The 19662-nt window shown below is 43.7% G+C and overlaps 1 protein-coding gene across 1 annotated transcript in view; it reads right to left on the reverse strand.

The window, feature by feature from the left end:
* The window catches only part of LOC145396553 (teneurin-m-like), a 1418848-nt gene that overhangs the window by 121514 nt on the left and 1277672 nt on the right, over nucleotides 1–19662 (reverse strand). The window contains exon 37 of the mRNA XM_080269929.1: nucleotides 814–1127. Within this exon, the coding sequence (XP_080126055.1) occupies nucleotides 814–1127 (314 nt within the window). The remainder of the gene's footprint in view (nucleotides 1–813; nucleotides 1128–19662) is intronic.

Below are 19662 nucleotides of genomic sequence, written 5' to 3' on the forward strand. Positions count from 1 at the left end.
TGAGGGCTGAAGAGTCACACTATCGTGACAATGAAATAGGATACAAAAACCCACACTGGCAGACGAAAAAAGATGTATTCCAAACAGTTTCGGCGACAGCTGTCGCCGAAACTGTTTGGAATACATCTTTTTTCGTCTGCCAGTGTGGGTTTTTGTATCCACAATCCTTGAGCCAATGGATCCATACTCTCTTACATTCTCCTTCCATCTCTTGCACATAAAAAGACACACTCCTTGTTTTGCTCTCTCATTCTCACCTACTCCTGCGCATATACCCCATCCATACTCCCATTCTCTCACAGTCTCACCTTTCCATTTTGTCTCAGTTATTCCACATACATCCACTTCTGCATCCTCAAGCACCTAGACAATCTCTGTCTTTCACCTCATCATTCGCACCCCTTACATTCCATTTCGCAATCCATACCACGTTCTTTGTTCAGTCCTTAGTTGTCATCTGTTGGTCAGTCCTGGTCCGAGGCTTTTTGTTCATATTTTTAGTTAGTTGTTTTCCAGGAAGGGGCACTAAACCTCCATTAACCCATTTGCTGTCACATAGGGAACACGTGTTTGCTGGTTATGAGGTCACCACCCAGCGTTGTAAATGATTTCCTGGTTTACAGGAAATCATTTAGCTAGCTCAATGTAGAGCTACCCTAAAATAGAGTACCGCTACACTACGAGGGTGGATGATGGGTACCCCTACCTACCACTAATAATCACTTGACAAATTTCAGTTTAAGTTCATCCAAAGTGTATCCACATAAAAGTCAATTATTATATACAGAATTGTGGTAGCACACCTTTGAGTACTTTTCCCTATAGTCGTAGTTAACTCTGGCACCATCTGCGTACACAACACTCTCAAGACGTAGAAGGCTGTCATAGTTATATTGTTCTGAAAGGTTGCCACGCTGCCACAGTGTGATATGTCCCCAGTGGTCATAAGTCACATTGCTGGGCACTAAAGGGGCAACAGGAACCCAGTGCACAGGTCGTCCCTCTTGGTCATATGTGATGTTAACCAGCTTCTGACCCGACACAAACAGCAAGGCCTCGGAGGATGAAAGGGGATCATAGGTGAGGGTCAGGAGTGCTGCACCATTTACACGCAGGGTTCCAGACACCTGGTGAGAATAATGGGTTTAGTATTATGTTTAAAAATGAAGTGAAGACACTGGAAGGTATGTACTGTATACAGTTACAAGAAAAAGTTAGCACAGTGAAGCCTCGGTATAATTGACATCAATAGACCAGAATTCATTTTTATTGGAATCAAGGAGCTACCAGACTGAATTCTTATATATTGGATAAAGTCCGATATAGCCAGAAGCAGTCCGGACTGCCTGACCACTTCAGATATGTTCACCACAATAAGGTAAATAAGAGACATGTTTATTACTGTACAGTAAAGTATTATTATACATATTATACCATTTGATTATTGTAGTGAATGTACACCTTGGTCCCAATTAACGCGCCTTTATGGTGGATGTGCAAGCGCGTGCTATTTGATATCGCACTAAATGAAACACATAACTTATGGGGAAAAACTCATTTGGTGGATGAGCAACTCCAACTTTAGGAGTTAAACTTTTAAACATTGACAATTACCTTAGTACTAAATAATAATATACTGAACGTACAACATACATACACTCACACGTGTACACACCCTCGATGAGCTGGTCTAAACCGATTTGCTGCCCCCCCCCTCTCTCTCTCTCTCACTCTCTCTCTCTCTCTTGCTCTCTCTCTCTCCTACCCCTCGATGAGCTGGTCTAAACTGGTTTGCTGCCCTCCTCCCCCCCCCTCCCTCTCTCTCTCTCGTAAATAATATGAAGCAATACGCACACAAATCTCACTAAAATCATACTAGAGTGGCTGACAGTGTTATTTTATGTTATATTGTGAATTACTGTGATAAAATACAAATGATTTAAAGATATTTTTGCTATAATCAAAGAAGTCTTATGCTTAGCGCATTAGCAAGCAAACATTTTTACGGTTGCAAACTGTGTAGCTATTCTATTAAATAACTCATGATATTATATCAATAAGTTTTATAAAAGTCTATCTCTCTATCTATTGTCAGATGACTTAGTCCTGTATACAGGGTGGCCACAAACAAATCACCTCCACGTCACCCTGTCCCCCGCCATTTCACTGTCCTCCTCCCAATTCACACCCCCCTCTCTCATATACCTCTCCATTCCATCCCTCCATCTCATCCTTGGCTTTCTCCTCCCTCTCTCCCCTTCCACCTCACTCACATACACTCTCCTCATCAGTCTCTCATTCTCCATCCTCTCCACATGACCAAATCACCTCAATGAGTTTCTCCTAATGCTTCCTATCAGATCCACATCCACAACACAACGCTCCTTCACCTCCTCATTGGTCAGTCTGTCTCTCCATGTAGTCACATGGAGAGACAGACTCCTCTCAAATAACTCATTTCCACTGCTCTCACTCTTGACCTGTGTCCCTTCAACAACGTCCAAGCTTCACTTCCATACATCAGAGTTGGTATCACTGTACTGTCATGTAATAACTTTTTCACTTCCATGCTCACTTCCCTGTTTCTTATCACTGCCTTCAAGGAACCAGCAACCTTTCTTCCTTCTTGTACCCTTTCAAGCACTTCACCCACCAAACTTCCATCCTTACCCACCACACTACCCAAGTACTTAAACGTACTCACATTTTCCATTTCCTCATCATCCAATCTCACTGTACATCACTGGCTTCACCTCTCTCGAAGACCATAACTTTACTCTTCTCTATATTCACCTTTAAATTCCGTTTCTTACACACTCTCCCAATCTCATCCACCAAGCCTTGCAGCTCCCCTTCGTCTTCACATAACAACACAGTATCATCTGCAAACAACAGTACAGGGAGTTTCCAAACAATGGCCTCTCTCATTAGGGCCACTCCAACATCCATTGCCCTACCTTGTATGTCTTTTATGACCCAATCCAGATACAGATTGAACAACCATGGTGACATGACACATCCCTGTTTCAACCTAACCTTTGAACAGAAAAACTCACTCAGTTCACTATCCACACACACTGCAGCCTTAGCACCATCATACATACTCTTCACAGCATTCAACAACTTCCCATCTACTCCATATATTCTTAATACTTTCCACAATCCTTGTCTATCCACCCTGTCATATGCTTTCTCCAAATCCATGAGGGCAGCATACAACTCATTTCCCTTCTCTGGACACTTTTCCTCTAAAGACCTAAGAATGACTATCTGATCTACACAACCTCTTCCCTTCCTCAAGGCTTCCTGTTCTTCTCCAACTAAATCCTCTGTTCTTTCTCTAACTCTGTCAATAAGTATCCTACCATATACTGTACTTTTCCTACTACACTGAGAAGACAAATGCCCCTATGATTACCACACACTTCTTTTTCCCCTTTCCCTCTGTATAAGGGAATAATTATACCTGACTTCCAATCATATGGGACTTTAACTTCCTCCCAGGTCAATCTGTACATCTTCCGCATCCATTTTACTACTATCTCTCCCCCATGCTTCAGCATTTCACCACACACTCCATCAATTCCTGGGGCTTTCCCCATTTTGACTTTCTTCATTGCTTCCATAACTTCCATCCTCCTGATTTCTTCTTGTCTTCTCACCTCCCTCTTTCTCCCAGCCATTCCCCAGTCACTTATACTCACATTACTTTCATTCTCTATGTTCAACAATTCGTTAAAGTGTTCTCTCCATCTGCTCACTTTTTCTCCCTTCTCAACTAGTAATCTACCATTTTTATCTTTCACTCCCCTACTAACTTCACTGCCACCCCGTCTCACTCTCTTTACCTCTTTCCAGAACATTTTCTTACATTCCCTTACCTTATAAAAGTAAGTGGTAATAAAGGTCATTCATGAAGTTTTATAAAGTTTGTAATGATCTTCCTCTTATCGCTAGTTTCACTAAAGTCTAGCGTAAACACTGGATTATTGTAATAAAACCATATGAGACTGGCTAGAAGTATTTTTTGTTTTATTTATTATTATTATTATTATTATTATTATTTTTGTGATGAGGTAATGTGGCAGTAATCCTAATTTGTATGGAAAAAAGTCTTGTGGTTTGGTAGAAATATCCACCTCACTGAGGTCTTTCCAGCATCAGACAATCAAAACACACCTTGTATTCTCTCAAATTGTTCCCCAGGGTTGGAGTGCATACGGACATACAGTTCGTTGCAAAAGATAGGGAAAAACTGAAGTTTGTCTGACAAGAATAATAGCTCTTAAGATTAAGGACAAGTGGGATAAATCATGAGTTGAAAACACATCATTATTTCCCCATTTCTCCTCACTGAGCTGCAGCCAAAGGGTTAAGGAGTCTACAGAAGCCAACATTCAGCTGATCTGCATTATGTAGAGGTCTCCTGGTGTTTCTGGTGTTGTGGCATCAGTGTAACCTCCTCTTGTCCCACCTCCTGTAATGCATCCTCGACAGATACTGCAGTGATCACATCTGCTGAGGTGGCTTCATCAGCATTGTTAATTTGAGACGTTGTGGATATTAAGAGACAGCTCACACTATTTGGGAATTGCAGTATTTGATCACGTGCTAATCGGGACCCTGGTGTACAGTACTGCATTGGTGGTGAAAACAGTTTAAAAACCGCTGGTGCAATCTGGACTAATGTCTGATATATTGGAAAAACTCCAGGTTAACAGGAAGAAGCCTGGATGTAGCTTTTACCGGAATTTCGCTTTTCTTTTGGAATGGCTTGGGCCTCAATTAATTTGTTATACTGAGGTTTTACTGTTTCTCAGAGGCATTGTGGTCCGTATCATGGAGATAATTCATATTTGCTTAGGAATACATATCCCATTCACACTCATTCTAGTGTAAGATCCTATCAAGGCTTTTTAAGTTGCGCTATTGTAATGTTATAAACAACATCCATGGGGGTCTCTTCTAGGTGGAGCAGATCTCATACTAGAGAAAGGTTTTCACATATGCGGGTGTAAAAGCTTCGAAACATGGTTGCATGTTGAGTTCTTGCTGACTCAAAACAACTTTCTATGATCAGTACAGATACTGTCAAACCCATTCAGCAGTTTAAAAACTTCAGTGAGCTGAATTTCTAATTAAAACAGTCCCAGAACTCTCAAGTGATCCTAATAACTCAGTTTCCTGATGGATGGAATTAGTTTTGTAGCTCTACACTTAAAAAACACTCCCAAGTTGATCTGTGTCTATCCTAAGTGTGGGTGACCAGAAGCAGCCGTACTCCAGAAGCTGAGGGGTGAGGATAAAGGTTCACAATTAATCTTAATAATCTCTAATACTGTACTGTAAAGTGACGGGATCCTGTTAGTAACAATCTCACCAACTTTGTATCTATCCATTCCTTCTAAACCCTGTCTCCTGTATTGCAAATTCTATGTTCATATTATCTTTCCCCTCTGTTAACCAAATCAATGAAACGTTAAAGCTGGTGCTTGCTAAGTGAATTGTTCTTTATCCACATCATCATTGTCATCATCATCATCATCATCATCATCATCATCATCATCATCATCATCATCATCATCACCATCACCTTCATAACCCCATTACCCACTAAAACACAGGACACAATGAATCATTCATTTATTCACTTATTACCTAATCTTGTGTTGCCCCTTGAGGAGTGTAGGAGCCCAAGGCTAGGCAAGTTGATCCTGACATTTAAGATGAGAGTGACCAGCCACACTCATCCCTGACTGGCATTATGTGAGCAATAAACCCCAACCATCCCTTGGATAGAAACCTGCGCAGGCACAATCCAATTGGAGCGCATTAATTACCCACTAAACCACCAGGTGCCATAATTTGGTTATGTGGTCACCACCCCGCGTAGTAAAGGGTTTCTTGGTGTACAGGAAACCATTTGTCTTATTACTCAGTGTAGAGTCACCCACAGACAGAAAGAAGAGGAAGATGACTGTTGTCTCCCAGCCACCTACTCTCCAGATTTGGCTCCTCCAAACCTTTTTTTTTTCTCAAATTTGAAATCCACCCTGAATGGTTGCTGATTTCAGAGGACAGAAGAGATTAAAAAAAAAAAAAAACACCAAGTGTACTGAACACACATTCACTCAAGCGCATGTACCATACTTCCATGACTAGGTGATGTGGCATGATAAGGCTATATGTTAAACTAAAGCTCAAAGTCGCAGATACACAGTGTCCCCATTGCAAACATGCTAGATCGGCTAGTTGGTGCACTGTTTAAAAAGTTTGGTTTCTTTTTGGACTGACTTCATATATGAAAACTATCAATAGAGCACATGATGGAATGGGTCAGTCGGGCTTTTAAAGTTCTCATTTTTTTTTTTTTTTTTTCAAGAAGAAACGAACCAAAGGCCAGGGACACACAAATTGCTCCCTCCACGGAAAAAACAAAAACAAGATTATAGAGAGCCAAAATAAAGATCCATTCATTTTGAGATGCCTAGACACACTGCTTTTGAAAGACAGGAATCGTAGGCAGTAGGAAAAACAGACAGAGGGAGACAGTTCCAGACCTGCCCTGTTGCATACATGAAGGATTGGGAATAGCAATTAACTTTTGCATTAGAAAGTTGAACAGAAAAAGGATGAGAGTTTGTTGCTCGATGGGTGCTACATAAATGTTGTAGTGGTGGAGGGATGCAAGCAGACAGTTCAGAGGTGCAGTGACTATTGAAGCAGCAATAGAAAAGAGATAAAGATGCAACAGTACAGCGAAGAGACAGAGGTCCATGGGAGTCCGCAAGAGAAGGAGAGATGGGAAAGATGCTTTAAAAAATTTTTTGCTAAGAATACATTTGTAAACTTTTGAAATACGGGATGTTAAAGCAATTGGGCGATCGTCAGAGGGGTGGGAATAGTCACCCTTCTTTGGGACAAGCTGAATGAGAGCAAAGGTCCAGCAAGAAAGAATGGTGTGCTGATAGACAAAGATGAAGTTTACCTAGGCAAGGTGTAAGCAAAGAAGCAAGGTTCTTAAGGACAACAGAAGGGACCACATCAGGCCCATATGCCTTGCTAGTATTGAGGCCAGTGTTAACAGAAACTACATCAAATGAAAAAATTTTAATGTCAGCCATGAGGAAGTCAAAAAGGGGAAGAAATGGAGAGACAGCACTGGAATCATCTAAAGTGGAATTGGAGGAGAAAGACTGAGTGAGGAGGTCTGCTTCATCAGTAGAAGAAATAGCTACAGAGCTATAAGACTGAAAAAGAGGGGGGAAGGATGATGAAGTAAAGTTGTTAGAAAGGTTTTTGGCAAAGTACCAGAATGAGCGGGATGAATTCAAGCTGGAGTGTTCAGAGCATTTAGTATGGATGAAATTAATTTTAGCAGTGCGAAGAACAGACTTAGTACAAAGCCAAGCTGAAACATAAACCAAGATGAAATTCAGGGGTGGGCTAACACATGTATCTCTTGTAAGCCTTCTCCGTGTTGTGGACAGCATTAGAGCAAGAATGATTAAACAAATTTTTTTTTTCTTTTTTTTTTTTTTTGTCAAAGGATATGAGAAAGGAATGTATGCTTCCATGCCTGAAAGAATAACTTCCATAATGATCATGGCACACTCAGATGGCTCTTGGCCATGGAAGCAATAATCATTCCATGGAAAATCAAAGAAGTGATGCCTGACAGTCTTCAAATCAGCAGTTCCAAAGTGTCACACCTGATGTTTCTTTGGAGGGTCCACAGGCCGTACTGGAGCAACAGGGCAGGTTAAGGTGATAAGGTTGTGATCAGAGGAGCCCAAGAGAAAGGAAAGATTTACAGCAAAAGCAGAAGGATAAGTAGTAAGGAAGAGGTCAGGTGTGTTGGAACTCACTCCAAGGCAATCAGGGATACCGGTGAGGAACTGTACAAGCTGCTCTAGGTCATTAGAGATAGAAAAGACGTAGGCTTGTTCACCAGGTGGATCAATGATAGGAGAGATGAGCCAAAGGTGGTGGTGAACAATGAAATCTCCTAGAATAGAGATTTCAGAGAAAGGAGAAATGGTTAGGATGTGTTCCATCGAAAAATAAGATAGAAGAATTTTTCATAGTCTGTAGAATCAGGGGAGAAGTAAACAGCACTGAAATATTTGGTCAGAGAATGACAGAAAAGCCAAAGCCAGAGAGTAGAGAATTCAGAAGAATCAAGTTAATTCAGAAGAATCATGTTCAGGAACATGTGAGCAAGATATGTTTTTGAGTACATATACGCAACACCCTTGCTTGGCTTTGAAATGAGTATAAAGAAAGTTGGAGGATACAGAGAAGGTTTGCAATCAGTTGCCTCAGACAGATGAGCCACAGGAAGAGAAGGTGAAGTTTAGAGGAGGAGAGTTGGAGCTCAACAGAGAGAAAGTTAGAGGAAAGGCCACGAATGTTGCAGAAATGAAGAAGTGAGTTAGACAATGCTCCAGGCATATTGGTAGGTCATCACCAGGAGAGGGGTGTATGGTGGGGGCATTTATGGTCTCTCCCCCCCCCCCAACAGGGACTCCGAGGCTAGGTTAACCCCTTAAGTCCTAATCGCATCAATTGATGCGATTTGAGTTTTATGCCAAAATGCCTAATCACATCAATTGAACACGGCCTGTAAAAAACTGCGGAGCACTTACTCCACCCTGATTGTGACGTACTTGGCTTCAGGCCAATGAGAATTTGCCCCTGATGTGCCGTGAGGGGGGATCGGACCAACCCGGGCGGTGGGGGGGCACCCCCCTCTCGGCCACCTCCATGCCACCCTCTACTCCACTCCCTCATGCCCTCCGTGTTACCCATCACTCTCCCACCCCTCCACGCAATTGCATTTCTCCTCCCACAACAACCTGCGTCTGTTCCCACCCCCTCTTGCCCCTCCTCCCTCCCTGTTAGCCTCATCCCCCCCCCCCTCCAACTCCACCCCATCTCTCCCTCCTTGTCCCTCACTACCCTTCCAACCCCTAACAGGCCCCCGAGTGTCATGCCTGATGTATGTACCTGTTTCATATTATTTCTATTTCTTCCCAAATTTTTAACACCTCACTCTGTTCATTTCTCACTTCGTACCTACCAGTTTCTGTACGTAATTGGAGAATCCTGTATGTTGTACTACATACGACGCATCTTATTTTTTTTTTCATTCTCCCTACCTGCCCAGATTAGCACCTCTGAGTAGTGTCCATCTGTGTTAGTTTTCGAAAGACTATGAGGCCTTGTAGGGCTACTCCCCGCACCTGTTTCATCTCCCCACACAAACAAACACACCTGTTTTCATGGCTGGTGTGATAAATTCCAATGAAATGGAGAGTTTCCACAGGAGAATTTGGTTGTTGCCAAAACTATAATAATAAGTGTGATGAAGTGTAATGATAATGTGATAACTGTAATGATGTGATAAATGTGTAACGAGAAGCTGGGACAGTAAAAAGAGAAATTGGAAACAAATTATTGCTTTATTTTTCTTATGCATGCATTTATTGCATTATTCAGCTTTATTTTGATGTCCTTGATGGTTATAAACATTTATATGCGTCGGTGTTAGTTTTGGAATGACTATGAGGCCTTGTAGGGTTACTCCCCACACCTGTTTTATCTCCCCACACCTACATACATGGCTGTTTTTATGGCTGGTATGACAAATCCCAATGAAATGGAGGGTTTCTACAAGAGAACTTGGTTGTTGCCAAAAATTTTCTCCCCAAGTACCACCAAGGTCTTGTAGGCCTACTCCCCACACTAGTTATCTCCCCACACCTACATACACACCTATTTTCATGGTAGATGTTACAGAACACAATGAAGTGCTTTCTTTTCATGCGAAAAGCTGGTTATTTCCAACCCCCATACCTATAGGCCTACTTTACATCCCCACAGTCTACAGTAGTAATCTCACCACACCTACATACACTTGTTTTCATGGTTGTGTGACAAAACACTTTGAAATGACCTGTTTCAATAAGAAAAATAGGTAGTTATCAAAATTTTCATTTTTCGATTGTTTTCTAGGGGTAACTATCATAAACTTTTTTTGAACTTTGACATGCGATTGTGCAGTAACCATTAGGCCTACGGGTTGCATTGTCAGGCGTGTAAATTCCTCCTCTTTAGCCAGAAGACAGTCAATTTGCCCTTGGTGAAAGTCGCCAAAACATCACCGAATTGCGGTTGTGGGAGGTACCCTGCCTGAAAAAACTGTGGTCTTAAGGGGTTAAACAATGCCATTTTGGTTGAATTTTGAACAGGAAATGTAATGTGTAATGTGCATGTAGTTTGGTGCTGACAGTTAGAAAATTCATATTGGAGAATATGCTGGCCTACTCTCTGTATTACTGAAACAAAGAAAGTTCAGCAAAGGAGGATGGTCAGGAACTAGTCCTGAGGGCTGATGAAACGGGAGCTCCAGCTCTCCCTGTCACCAGCTTTCCATCCACCTTGGGAGTACCACTCTGCTCAACTGGTGCTACAGTCTACTTCCTACTGAAGGAAGATCTAACTCACAGGCATGACAATTGACACAAAATGTACTTCAAAATGTCTGTAAGGCAGAGCACTCCAATAACTGCCTATTACAGTTAACAAGGGGGTGGAGCCCATGTCCTGTGCACCTCCAAACTTATGTTATCCATATATTTCTAACCTTTGTCAATTATTTTGGTTGCTCAACTTCTATTTTCATTCCTACTTTAAATCTGCCGTGCAGTGATGAACAGCTGTGTTTTGGTGAGTAGTAGAGCGCCCCTGCATCCTCCCCTCCCCAGTTCCCTCCTACCTACCGTCGTGACTTCGCGCTTGTCGCCATGGCTGCGCCACGTGCTCGTTTTTGTGTGTAAACAGTGAATAAACTGTAATACCTCGCTACTAGACCACATGGGAATTTACAGTGTTCTGCAGTGTTAAGAAATTAGAAATACGAATGCAAAGCATTAAGTACAGAATGCAACACTGGCATGCTGCAACTGGCGTGGCGCAAGAATGAACAGCATTTGCAGTGTTAAACAATTATAATTCACAGTGCAAAGGGTAGAGTGCAGCACAACACTGGATTACTCTATGTGGTTCAAGTGAACCTTCACCACTATCAGAGCCTTGGAGGAGGCAGATTAATCTTCATGACGGCAACAGACATGTCGTAAGTAGCCTGTACACAGATAAATATTTTCAATACTCAATGGTCGCCACTCACTTGATGTAGTGCTGCCTACTTCTTTCTTAGCCTTTATCATTCTTTTTCTATGCCTGCCCTCCTCTCTTCCTATTTCTCCCATCTTTCCTGTCACTACTTATTGCTTTTCTTTCCATTGCAGGTGGCTTTATGTTCAGTGATAAGCCAAATGGTTTCCTGTAAGCCAAGAAACCATTTACAACGCTGGATGGTAACCATATAACCAAACCATATGTGCTCCCTACGTGTCAAGCGGGTTGGTGGAGGGTTAGCGCCCCTCCCTGTACAACAAATAACTCAAGAGTCAAATGGCCACCCCGTATGGGATTATGGCATCAGGCAATAGATAGATAGATAGACTTTTAATTTCTCATTCTCTGGTTCCTTTTCATTTATTTCATGGTTTCTGTCCCTTATTTGTGTGCATAGGGTCTTAAATAGGTGATGTCCATGTCCAGTAGGGAGTTATTTGGGTGGCTTTCAAACTTAGGTTGGGTTGGGGTCCATAAGAACCTGTCCAGGGACATTTTCCCCGGTCCTGGACAAACCGAAGTCCCCGACATGCCATTGGCTCCATTACGTTGGATCTTGGAGGGATTAATATATATATATATATATATATATATATATATATATACACACACCCACCACAAATTGACTTAGGACCTACACACAGAATTTCTATGGGAGAGTTGTCTGTCTTTGCTTTGTGTTTCCACCTCTACCAAGTGAATTTTTTCGGCAAGAAGTAACTGGCAACTCCTCTGGTGTTGGCGGGAGGTGGTGAAACACTCAGCACGTCAGTGCTTGACCAGAAGCGAGAGTGGGAGTATATGTTTCGTCACTCCAAGCTTGCACCTCCCTCTTTTTTCGTATGCATTACTGTTTGCCCTCTTATTTTCCTAGAGTCGAGTTGCCATGCCTGGAAAGTACTGCTCAAGGGATAAGAGGGTTCATATAATTGCATGGAGGCAGGATAATGTCCCTATCAACATGATTTGTGAAAGTACTGGATGGGCAAATTCGACCGTCGTGAAGATTCTTGCTGCAGCGCGTGGCCTGCCACCTGATGTTGTACCAGAGCACAAGCACGGCTGTGGAAAAAAGAGGACGACTTCCAGAGGTACAGATACGCTTCTGAAGAGGGAAGTAATCAAGAATCCTTGACTAACAGCAGCAGATTTGAAGAGAATGCATCCCCAGCTGTTGCAAAAAGACGTTTCAATTAGAACTATCCAACACCGCTTGCAGAAGGAGCTGGATTTGCCAAGCCGCACCGCAGCCAAGAAACTGCTTCTCACTGACCACTTGAAGAAGCAGTGCATTCATTTTGCCATGAAGTATGCACACTGGACATCAGATGAGTGCAGAAAAGTTATGTTTTCCGATGAAAGCATATTTCAAGTGTTCCAGGTGTGTTCTGCCAAGGTTCGTCGACCTGCCTCCTGTAATCGATATGGCCCTGCTTACACGGTGCCGACTGTTAAGCACCCTCAATCAGTGATGGTATGGGGGTGTTTCTCAAGTGAAATTGGAAGGGGAGGCCTCTACTTTCTTCCTAAGAACTTGATGATGAATGGTGGCCAGTACATTCAAGTTCTGAAAGATCATTTGTTAAACTTTTTTGCTATTCATGGGTTTAACTTCTTCATGCACGATTCAGCTCCATGTAACAAGTCAAGAAAAGTGACAAAATGGCTTCAGGATAATCGGATTGAGGTCCTCGACTGGCCTGGCAACAGTAAAACTGCTGGGAAAAGATGAAGAAAATCATGGCAGAGAAGAAGACACCCAACCTGGACAACTTCAAGACTGAACTGACAAATGTTTGGTGCAAAAAATGTCTTTAGATTATTTTAGAGTTCTAAGTGATTCCATGCCAAAATGCATCCAACTGGTCCTGAAAAACAAAGGAAACATGATTTCATATTAATGAATGGCATTCCATGAACAAACATTGTGATATACTATGATTTCTGTGTATTTTAATACCTTGTGGGGGAGGTCCTAAGTCAATTTGCAGTAGCTGCATATATATATATACAGCATATTATACAGTATGTTATGAATGTTATGAGAGTAAGCGATAGGATATTGGTAGTGAAAATTCTGCTCGGTAGAAGGATAGTTGCGATTATATCAGCATATGCTCCACAGGCAGGATTGGATGAAGACGAGAAAGATAGATTTTGGGATGATTTAATACGTGTAGTGGGTGGTATGCGGGATGATGAGATAGTGGTTTTGGGAGGGGATTTAAATGGTCATGTAGGTGAAGCACCACAAGGTTATGAAGGAGTGCATGGGGGATGTGCATATGGTATAAGGAATGCAGAAGGGGAAAGGATACTCGAGTTTGGGGAGGCAACGGACATGAGTGTGTGCAACACAAATTTTAGGAAAGGAGACAGTAGGTTAATTATGTATGAGTCTGGGGGAAATAGCAGTCAGATAGATTATTTTCTGGTTAGGAGGGCCGATTGGAGGTCAGTGAGGGTGTTAAAGTTACAGGAAGTGAGGAGCGTGTGCAGCAGCACAAACTACTGATTTGTAATATGGTGCTTAAAGAACGAGTGATGAAAAAGAGAACTTATGTACCTAGGAGGAAAATATGGAAGCTGAAAAACCAAGTAGTAAGGGATGCCACTCTCCTCAACAGTTGAGGAGAGTGGTGGCTGAACTGGGAGCTGTAGACAGAGGCGTTAACCCGCCCCGTCCCGGAGACGTGAATTCACGTCCTCACATGATGTGCACTCATATCCCGGAGATGTAAATTAACGCGGCAACATTGCAAGGTCCCTAATTTGCACAATTTTCAATTTAATTTGCACAATTTTCAATTTTCGCGAGTGATTTTTGGCACGTATACACGGGACACCTTCCTCTAAAAGATGCCAGGCAGGGACAATGCCTTACCCAGCATGACCTCCTCCCCCCCCTACATGCCTTTTTCTCAGCAATTCACCTGTTATCAATGACCTGGCCAGTAAAGCCATGTCATGCCACAGTACGAAATTCAGGGCCAAAGTGATTCCCCAATCGATGACAATGTGGAGGACAAACATTAGAGGAAGAAAGAGTCAGAAATGATGATCAGGTAATGTGGCAAAAAAAGGTCAGGAATGGTGATGAGTTAGTGAGTGAAACAATGCTTATAATGCCTATTATTACCGTTTGAAAACCAATATACGCTCGTACTACATATAAATTCATACCAAATAAATAAATAAATACCGTTTATGAGTGGTGAGGAATAGTTTTTTTTTTTTTTTATGTGACCGACTCTGGGCATAGGCTTCACAGCCTGCTCTCAAGGCCCAGTAGTCCTCCTACATACCATACACCTTCTACATGTCACCACTTCGGGCCTAACACCCACCGTCCATACTGAATACATGCTAGGGTTGTCTCATACAGGACTGGTGTATTGGTATTAGCGGGGGTATTTTTACGACATGTCGGCGGGTCTTCTGGTAGATCAGCAAAGTCTGATTTTATGCAATTCAAATCCTTAAACTGTTCTCTGCCCCAGCCAGGATTTGAACCTGGGTCCGGTAGGACTGCAGGCCACCTCTCTACCGATTGAGCCAGTTATCCTCCCATAGAACTCGTTTTCTTTGCAGCCAGCCTGATGGAAAACCCTGTAAGGTAAGGAAGTACTCCTACCTGGATCGAGTATTTTAAACCACAAGTGAGCAATTTCTCTATGAATTTTCGATGTTTCTCACCAAAAGCGGATGTTTGAGCCAAAAAAAAAAAGAAAAAAAAAGGTCTAAAAATGTCGGGACTGGGGCATACCACTGCCCAGAAAACGTCGGGATGGGGGGGGGTTAATGAACAGTACAGAGCCCTCAAGAACAATCTCTTGAGAGTTACTGATGTAACATGCAGTTGGACAAGAGGACCACCAAGACAAAAAGTAACTTGGTGGTGGGATGAGAGTGTAGAAGCTGCAGTTAAGGAGAAAAGAAGGCTTTTCCGGGAGTGGAAGAAGGGTGGTAGCAAAGAGGAATATTTGGGTGGCAAGCATAGGGCTAGAAGAGAGGTATACAGGGCAAAGTCTGAGTCACAGAGACTTTTTTTTTTTTAAACCTGCCCCGTCCCGTCGACGTATGGGTACGTTGCAACGATTTGCATTTGCCAGTCCCGGCGATGTACCGGTATGTCGTGCAATTGCAAAGTGCATAATTTCGACAATTTTCAAATTTCGCGCTTGATTTGCGGTACGTATCCTCGCATGACCTTCCCCTACCTGCCACCAGGCGGGGACACTCGGCAACCCCGCACGACCCACGCTAACCCGCCGCTCGTCCACTCACCTTGTAGCAACGGTCCTGCTCAGACATGGCTAAGAGAGGTCTTTCAGAGGGCGAAATTCAAGCCGCCCTTGACGCCTTTACAGGCGACAGTGATTCCCCACTGGACGACGAGGTTGTGGATAAAGATTATGTGCAGCCAGAGGAAGAAGAAACCACCAGCAGTGATGAAGAAGTCCCGTCTCCCAGGAAGCGGCAGTACGTGACTTACCGTGCTGCTAGAGAGGGGCAGCCAGCCAAGAAACCACATGCAACATTCTATGCCCAGCCCCAACGTGAGGTGGAACCAGATTTCGATGACGAGAACGAGGACGAGGATGAGGACGGAGTCGTGGGACGTGCTGCCACGTGGTATGGACGTGAGGTAATCACTCATTGTGGCCCAGAGCGCACACCACGTCGGACGAGCAGGTATGGGCCTAGTATTTTGTCTGGGGAGTTAGGAAGTGCCGTGGAGAGAGTGGAGAGTGAAAGGGAAAGTGCAGGGAGGATTAGGGAAAGTGTGAGTGACGTGAGTGAGTCATTGCTCTCCCTAGGTAGTGTGAGGCGGCGTAGTGTATCACGTGGGCGAGTGCGGGTGCGTTCAGTATCACGTGGGGTTGTGATGGAGGGGGAAGGTGGGGAGTAACCACTCCCAAGCACGTCTTATGCTCCCCAATATCCCCTAACACGTGGTCGAGCTAGGGTGCGTGAGAAATCACGTGGTGTTGTCATGGAGGGGGAAGGTGGGGAGGAACCACTCCCCAGCGCGTCTTATGCTCCCCAATATTCCCCTACTTCATCCCCAGAGCCCCCTAATGTTCCTCAAGGCCATAAGAGTAAGGGAAAGGGAAAGGGTAAAGGCAGAGGGAAGAGGAGTGACAGTGGGGAAGCCCTCCGCACTCCTTCTCCCCCACCTCCCCCACCAGGATCTTCTTCCCACCCAGACGAAGGCAGTGATGGGGATGATGGGGACGAGGGATTTGTGGGATGGAATTAGGAGGATGGGAGTGATTTTTCTCCCCTCATTCACCCTTCACTGAGCAGGGGCGCTCTGGCTGCATTGCTCCCGGAATTCACCGTAATTCTACCAGGTTGGATTTTTTCCACCTGTTTTTTAGTGAGGCATTCGTGGAGCAGATTGTTTACCAAACCAACCTTTTCGGTTTCAACAAATTCTAAGTCGCCTCCATTTCTATGATGCTCATGATCCTGCAAATGCGAACGACATAGATAAAATGAGGCAAATTAGGTTGGTCTTTGATCACCTGACGCAAACCTTTCGTTCGTCATTTTATCCCTATAGAGACCTCGTCATAGATGAGAGTCTCGTGTTGTGGAGAGGTAATATTTCATTTAGGCAGTATATACCCAGCAAAAGGCACCGTTTTGGGTTCAAGATCTTTGTTATGTGCAACTGTAGGACTGGATACATGCAAGACATAGTCTTGTACACCGGTGCACAAACAGACATAATAGAAGATCAAAGTATTGGACTGTTGGGAGCAGTGGTAAAGACAATGATAGAAGACTAACTTCATCGTAGTCACGTCCTGTACCTGGACAACTGGTACACTAGCCCTCTTCTCGCTCGTTATCTTCACACGCATGAAACGGGAGTCTGTGGAACCGTGAAGGTGAACCGGCATCACATGGCCAAGGTAGGGCGGAAACTTGCCAGGAATGAGGTTGTCTTCTTCAAAGCCAACAACATCCTTGCAACTGTGTGGAACCACAATAGAGAAGTAAGCCTCTTGTCAACGGTTCACCACCCCTTGATGCACCGTACTGATTCCGTAGATTACCGTAGCGAGAACAGGCATCACATTTGGAAACCTGAGTGTGTCATGGACTATAACATAAACATGCGCCTGGTGGACCAGTCAGACTCCATGATATCGACAGTAGAGTGTGCCAGGACCACGATGAAGTGGTATAAGAAACTGTTCTTTTACTTGCTAGACATCACTGCTCTGAATTGCCACCACCTTCACGCCATGACAACAGGAGTTCAGGAAACCTTTGAAGGGTTTGTGAGGGAGCTCACAAGAGAGATGTTTGCATGTTATGCTGTTGAAAGGCCCCAACATCACAAAAGCATTGCCCCTATTGGCCAAACTCCCCTGAGAATATCTGGCTGCCATTTCCCCACTCCTATCCCTCCCCAGCCAAACAGACCTAGGCCCGAACGCAGGTGTCACTTGTGTAGCAATTTCCGGGTGAGACTCACGATACAGAGGAAGGACACCCGCTATGAGTGCGTGGAGTGTGATGTGGGTCTCTGTATTCACCCATGTTTCAGCGAATATCACACGTTGATGCAATTCTGATATGGTGTGAATGCGATAGGACGCTGAAACTATGAAGTAAATGCGACAAACAGACGCTCAGTGAAATTATCAGTCATGTTGATCTCCAAATATTAGTATAAAGTGCATACACATAAGTGCAAAAATTGTATGTAAGCGCATAAATATGCTGTAAGTGGAAACATACCTACAGTGCTCGTCAGAAGTATGGGGCGCCCTGCGTCCCTCCTGAGAAACAAACCTTTCAACATTGAAAAAAACATATAAATAATGCATTTTATTTACCTTTAGTGCTTCGTAGGGTAGCCTTTACGTTTCTTCACGGACCTGAGACATCTTGGAAATGAAAGGACGAGGCTCCTGAGGTGCTGGAGGGGTATTTTGTCCCAGGAGTCACGAATGGCGGCTTCCAGCTTAGGCAGAGAGCTCACGTCCTTCCCTTGGAGACTCTTCTTTACGACGTACCAAAGGTTTTCAATCGGGTTGAGGTCTGGGCTATTTCCTGGCCAGTCTGTCATGAATGATACCTCGCAGTCACGAAGTCAATTGGTGACCGATTTGGCCTTGTGAGCAGGTGCACTGTCCTGCTGAAACACTCGTGCACCTGTTAGCTCGAAGGAGTCTGGTAAATGATCACACAGAAGCTCCAGGTAAACATCCTGATTCACTCTGAGGTTCTTGGGAAGTACAACAAGCTTCCCCAAACCCTTCCCTGAGAAACAACCCCATACCATGAGTGAATCAGGATGTTTAACTGTGCTTTCTACATACCGTGGGTCAAGTGGGTCACTACCTTTGCATGCTCCTCTGTTACAGGTAACACTAAATGTTGCCTCATCAGACCACAACACTGACAACCATTGCTCCTCACCTCAATTTAGATATTTATTAGCAAAGGCAAGCCTACGAATTCTCTGGCTGCTAGAGAGAAGAGGCTTTTTCACAGGCCTGTGACTTGTGTAACCAAGCTCATGCACCCTACGAGACACTGTTCTCACTGACACCTCACCAAACACTTCCAGGTTGCTCTCCTTAATTTTCCTTGCACTCACACAAGGATTAAACTCCACTGCACGTTTTAAAACATTAACAGACCTTGGGGAAGTTTTCCTAGGCCTACCAGACCTCGGTTTCTTTGTGAGAACTTCGCCACCATTTTCCTCCCAAAACCGCGCACACCAACGACACATTGTCGATCGTGCCACACCAACCAATTCACTAATTTCCTTTGTGTGGTGGCCTGCCTCCTTTAGAGCAATGATCTGGGATATGATTTCACTCGATAGTTCACGGGTAGGTGCCATAACAAAGTTTTGAAGGCCAAAACACTGCGGGACACTCGGTAAAAAATGGCGCAATTTGAGAGGGACACTCGGCGGAGTTCCTCTCTCTCAGGCAGCCCGTGGGCGACTGAGGCGGGAACCAACCAGCGCGTCAGAAGGCCTCAGGCTACCGTGACGTCATGCTCGGAGCTCAAACTTATGGCTCAATTCTTACCCCCAAAAATGGGTGATTCTTTTTGGGCCATAAGTATTGCGCGCCCGGCGGACAACGCTGAATACTTCTGACGAGCACTGTAGAGAGGGTTTTATGATGCGATATTCTGTCGCTCAGTGCAATAAATACAGCCCGTAAATATGTAATTATTATTATTGGAAATGCTAACGGGTATAATATAAGTTCAAATTATTGTAAGTGCTGAAATATATTCTAAGTCAAAATATTCATAGCGTGTGTATAGAGATGCGATATCCTGACGCTCAGTTGAATGAATAAGGCCCATAATAATGAAAATAGAAGTCAACAAGTGGGAAAGTGTGTAATATATGTGAAGAATTAGTATATAAGTGTTTGAGTATTATGTTGGTCGAAACATTCATTGCTA

Source organism: Coenobita brevimanus, chromosome 38 (genome assembly GCF_032717465.1).
Source record: "Coenobita brevimanus isolate Jiangsu-jjx chromosome 38, ASM3271746v2, whole genome shotgun sequence".
Lineage (NCBI taxonomy): Eukaryota > Metazoa > Arthropoda > Malacostraca > Decapoda > Coenobitidae > Coenobita > Coenobita brevimanus.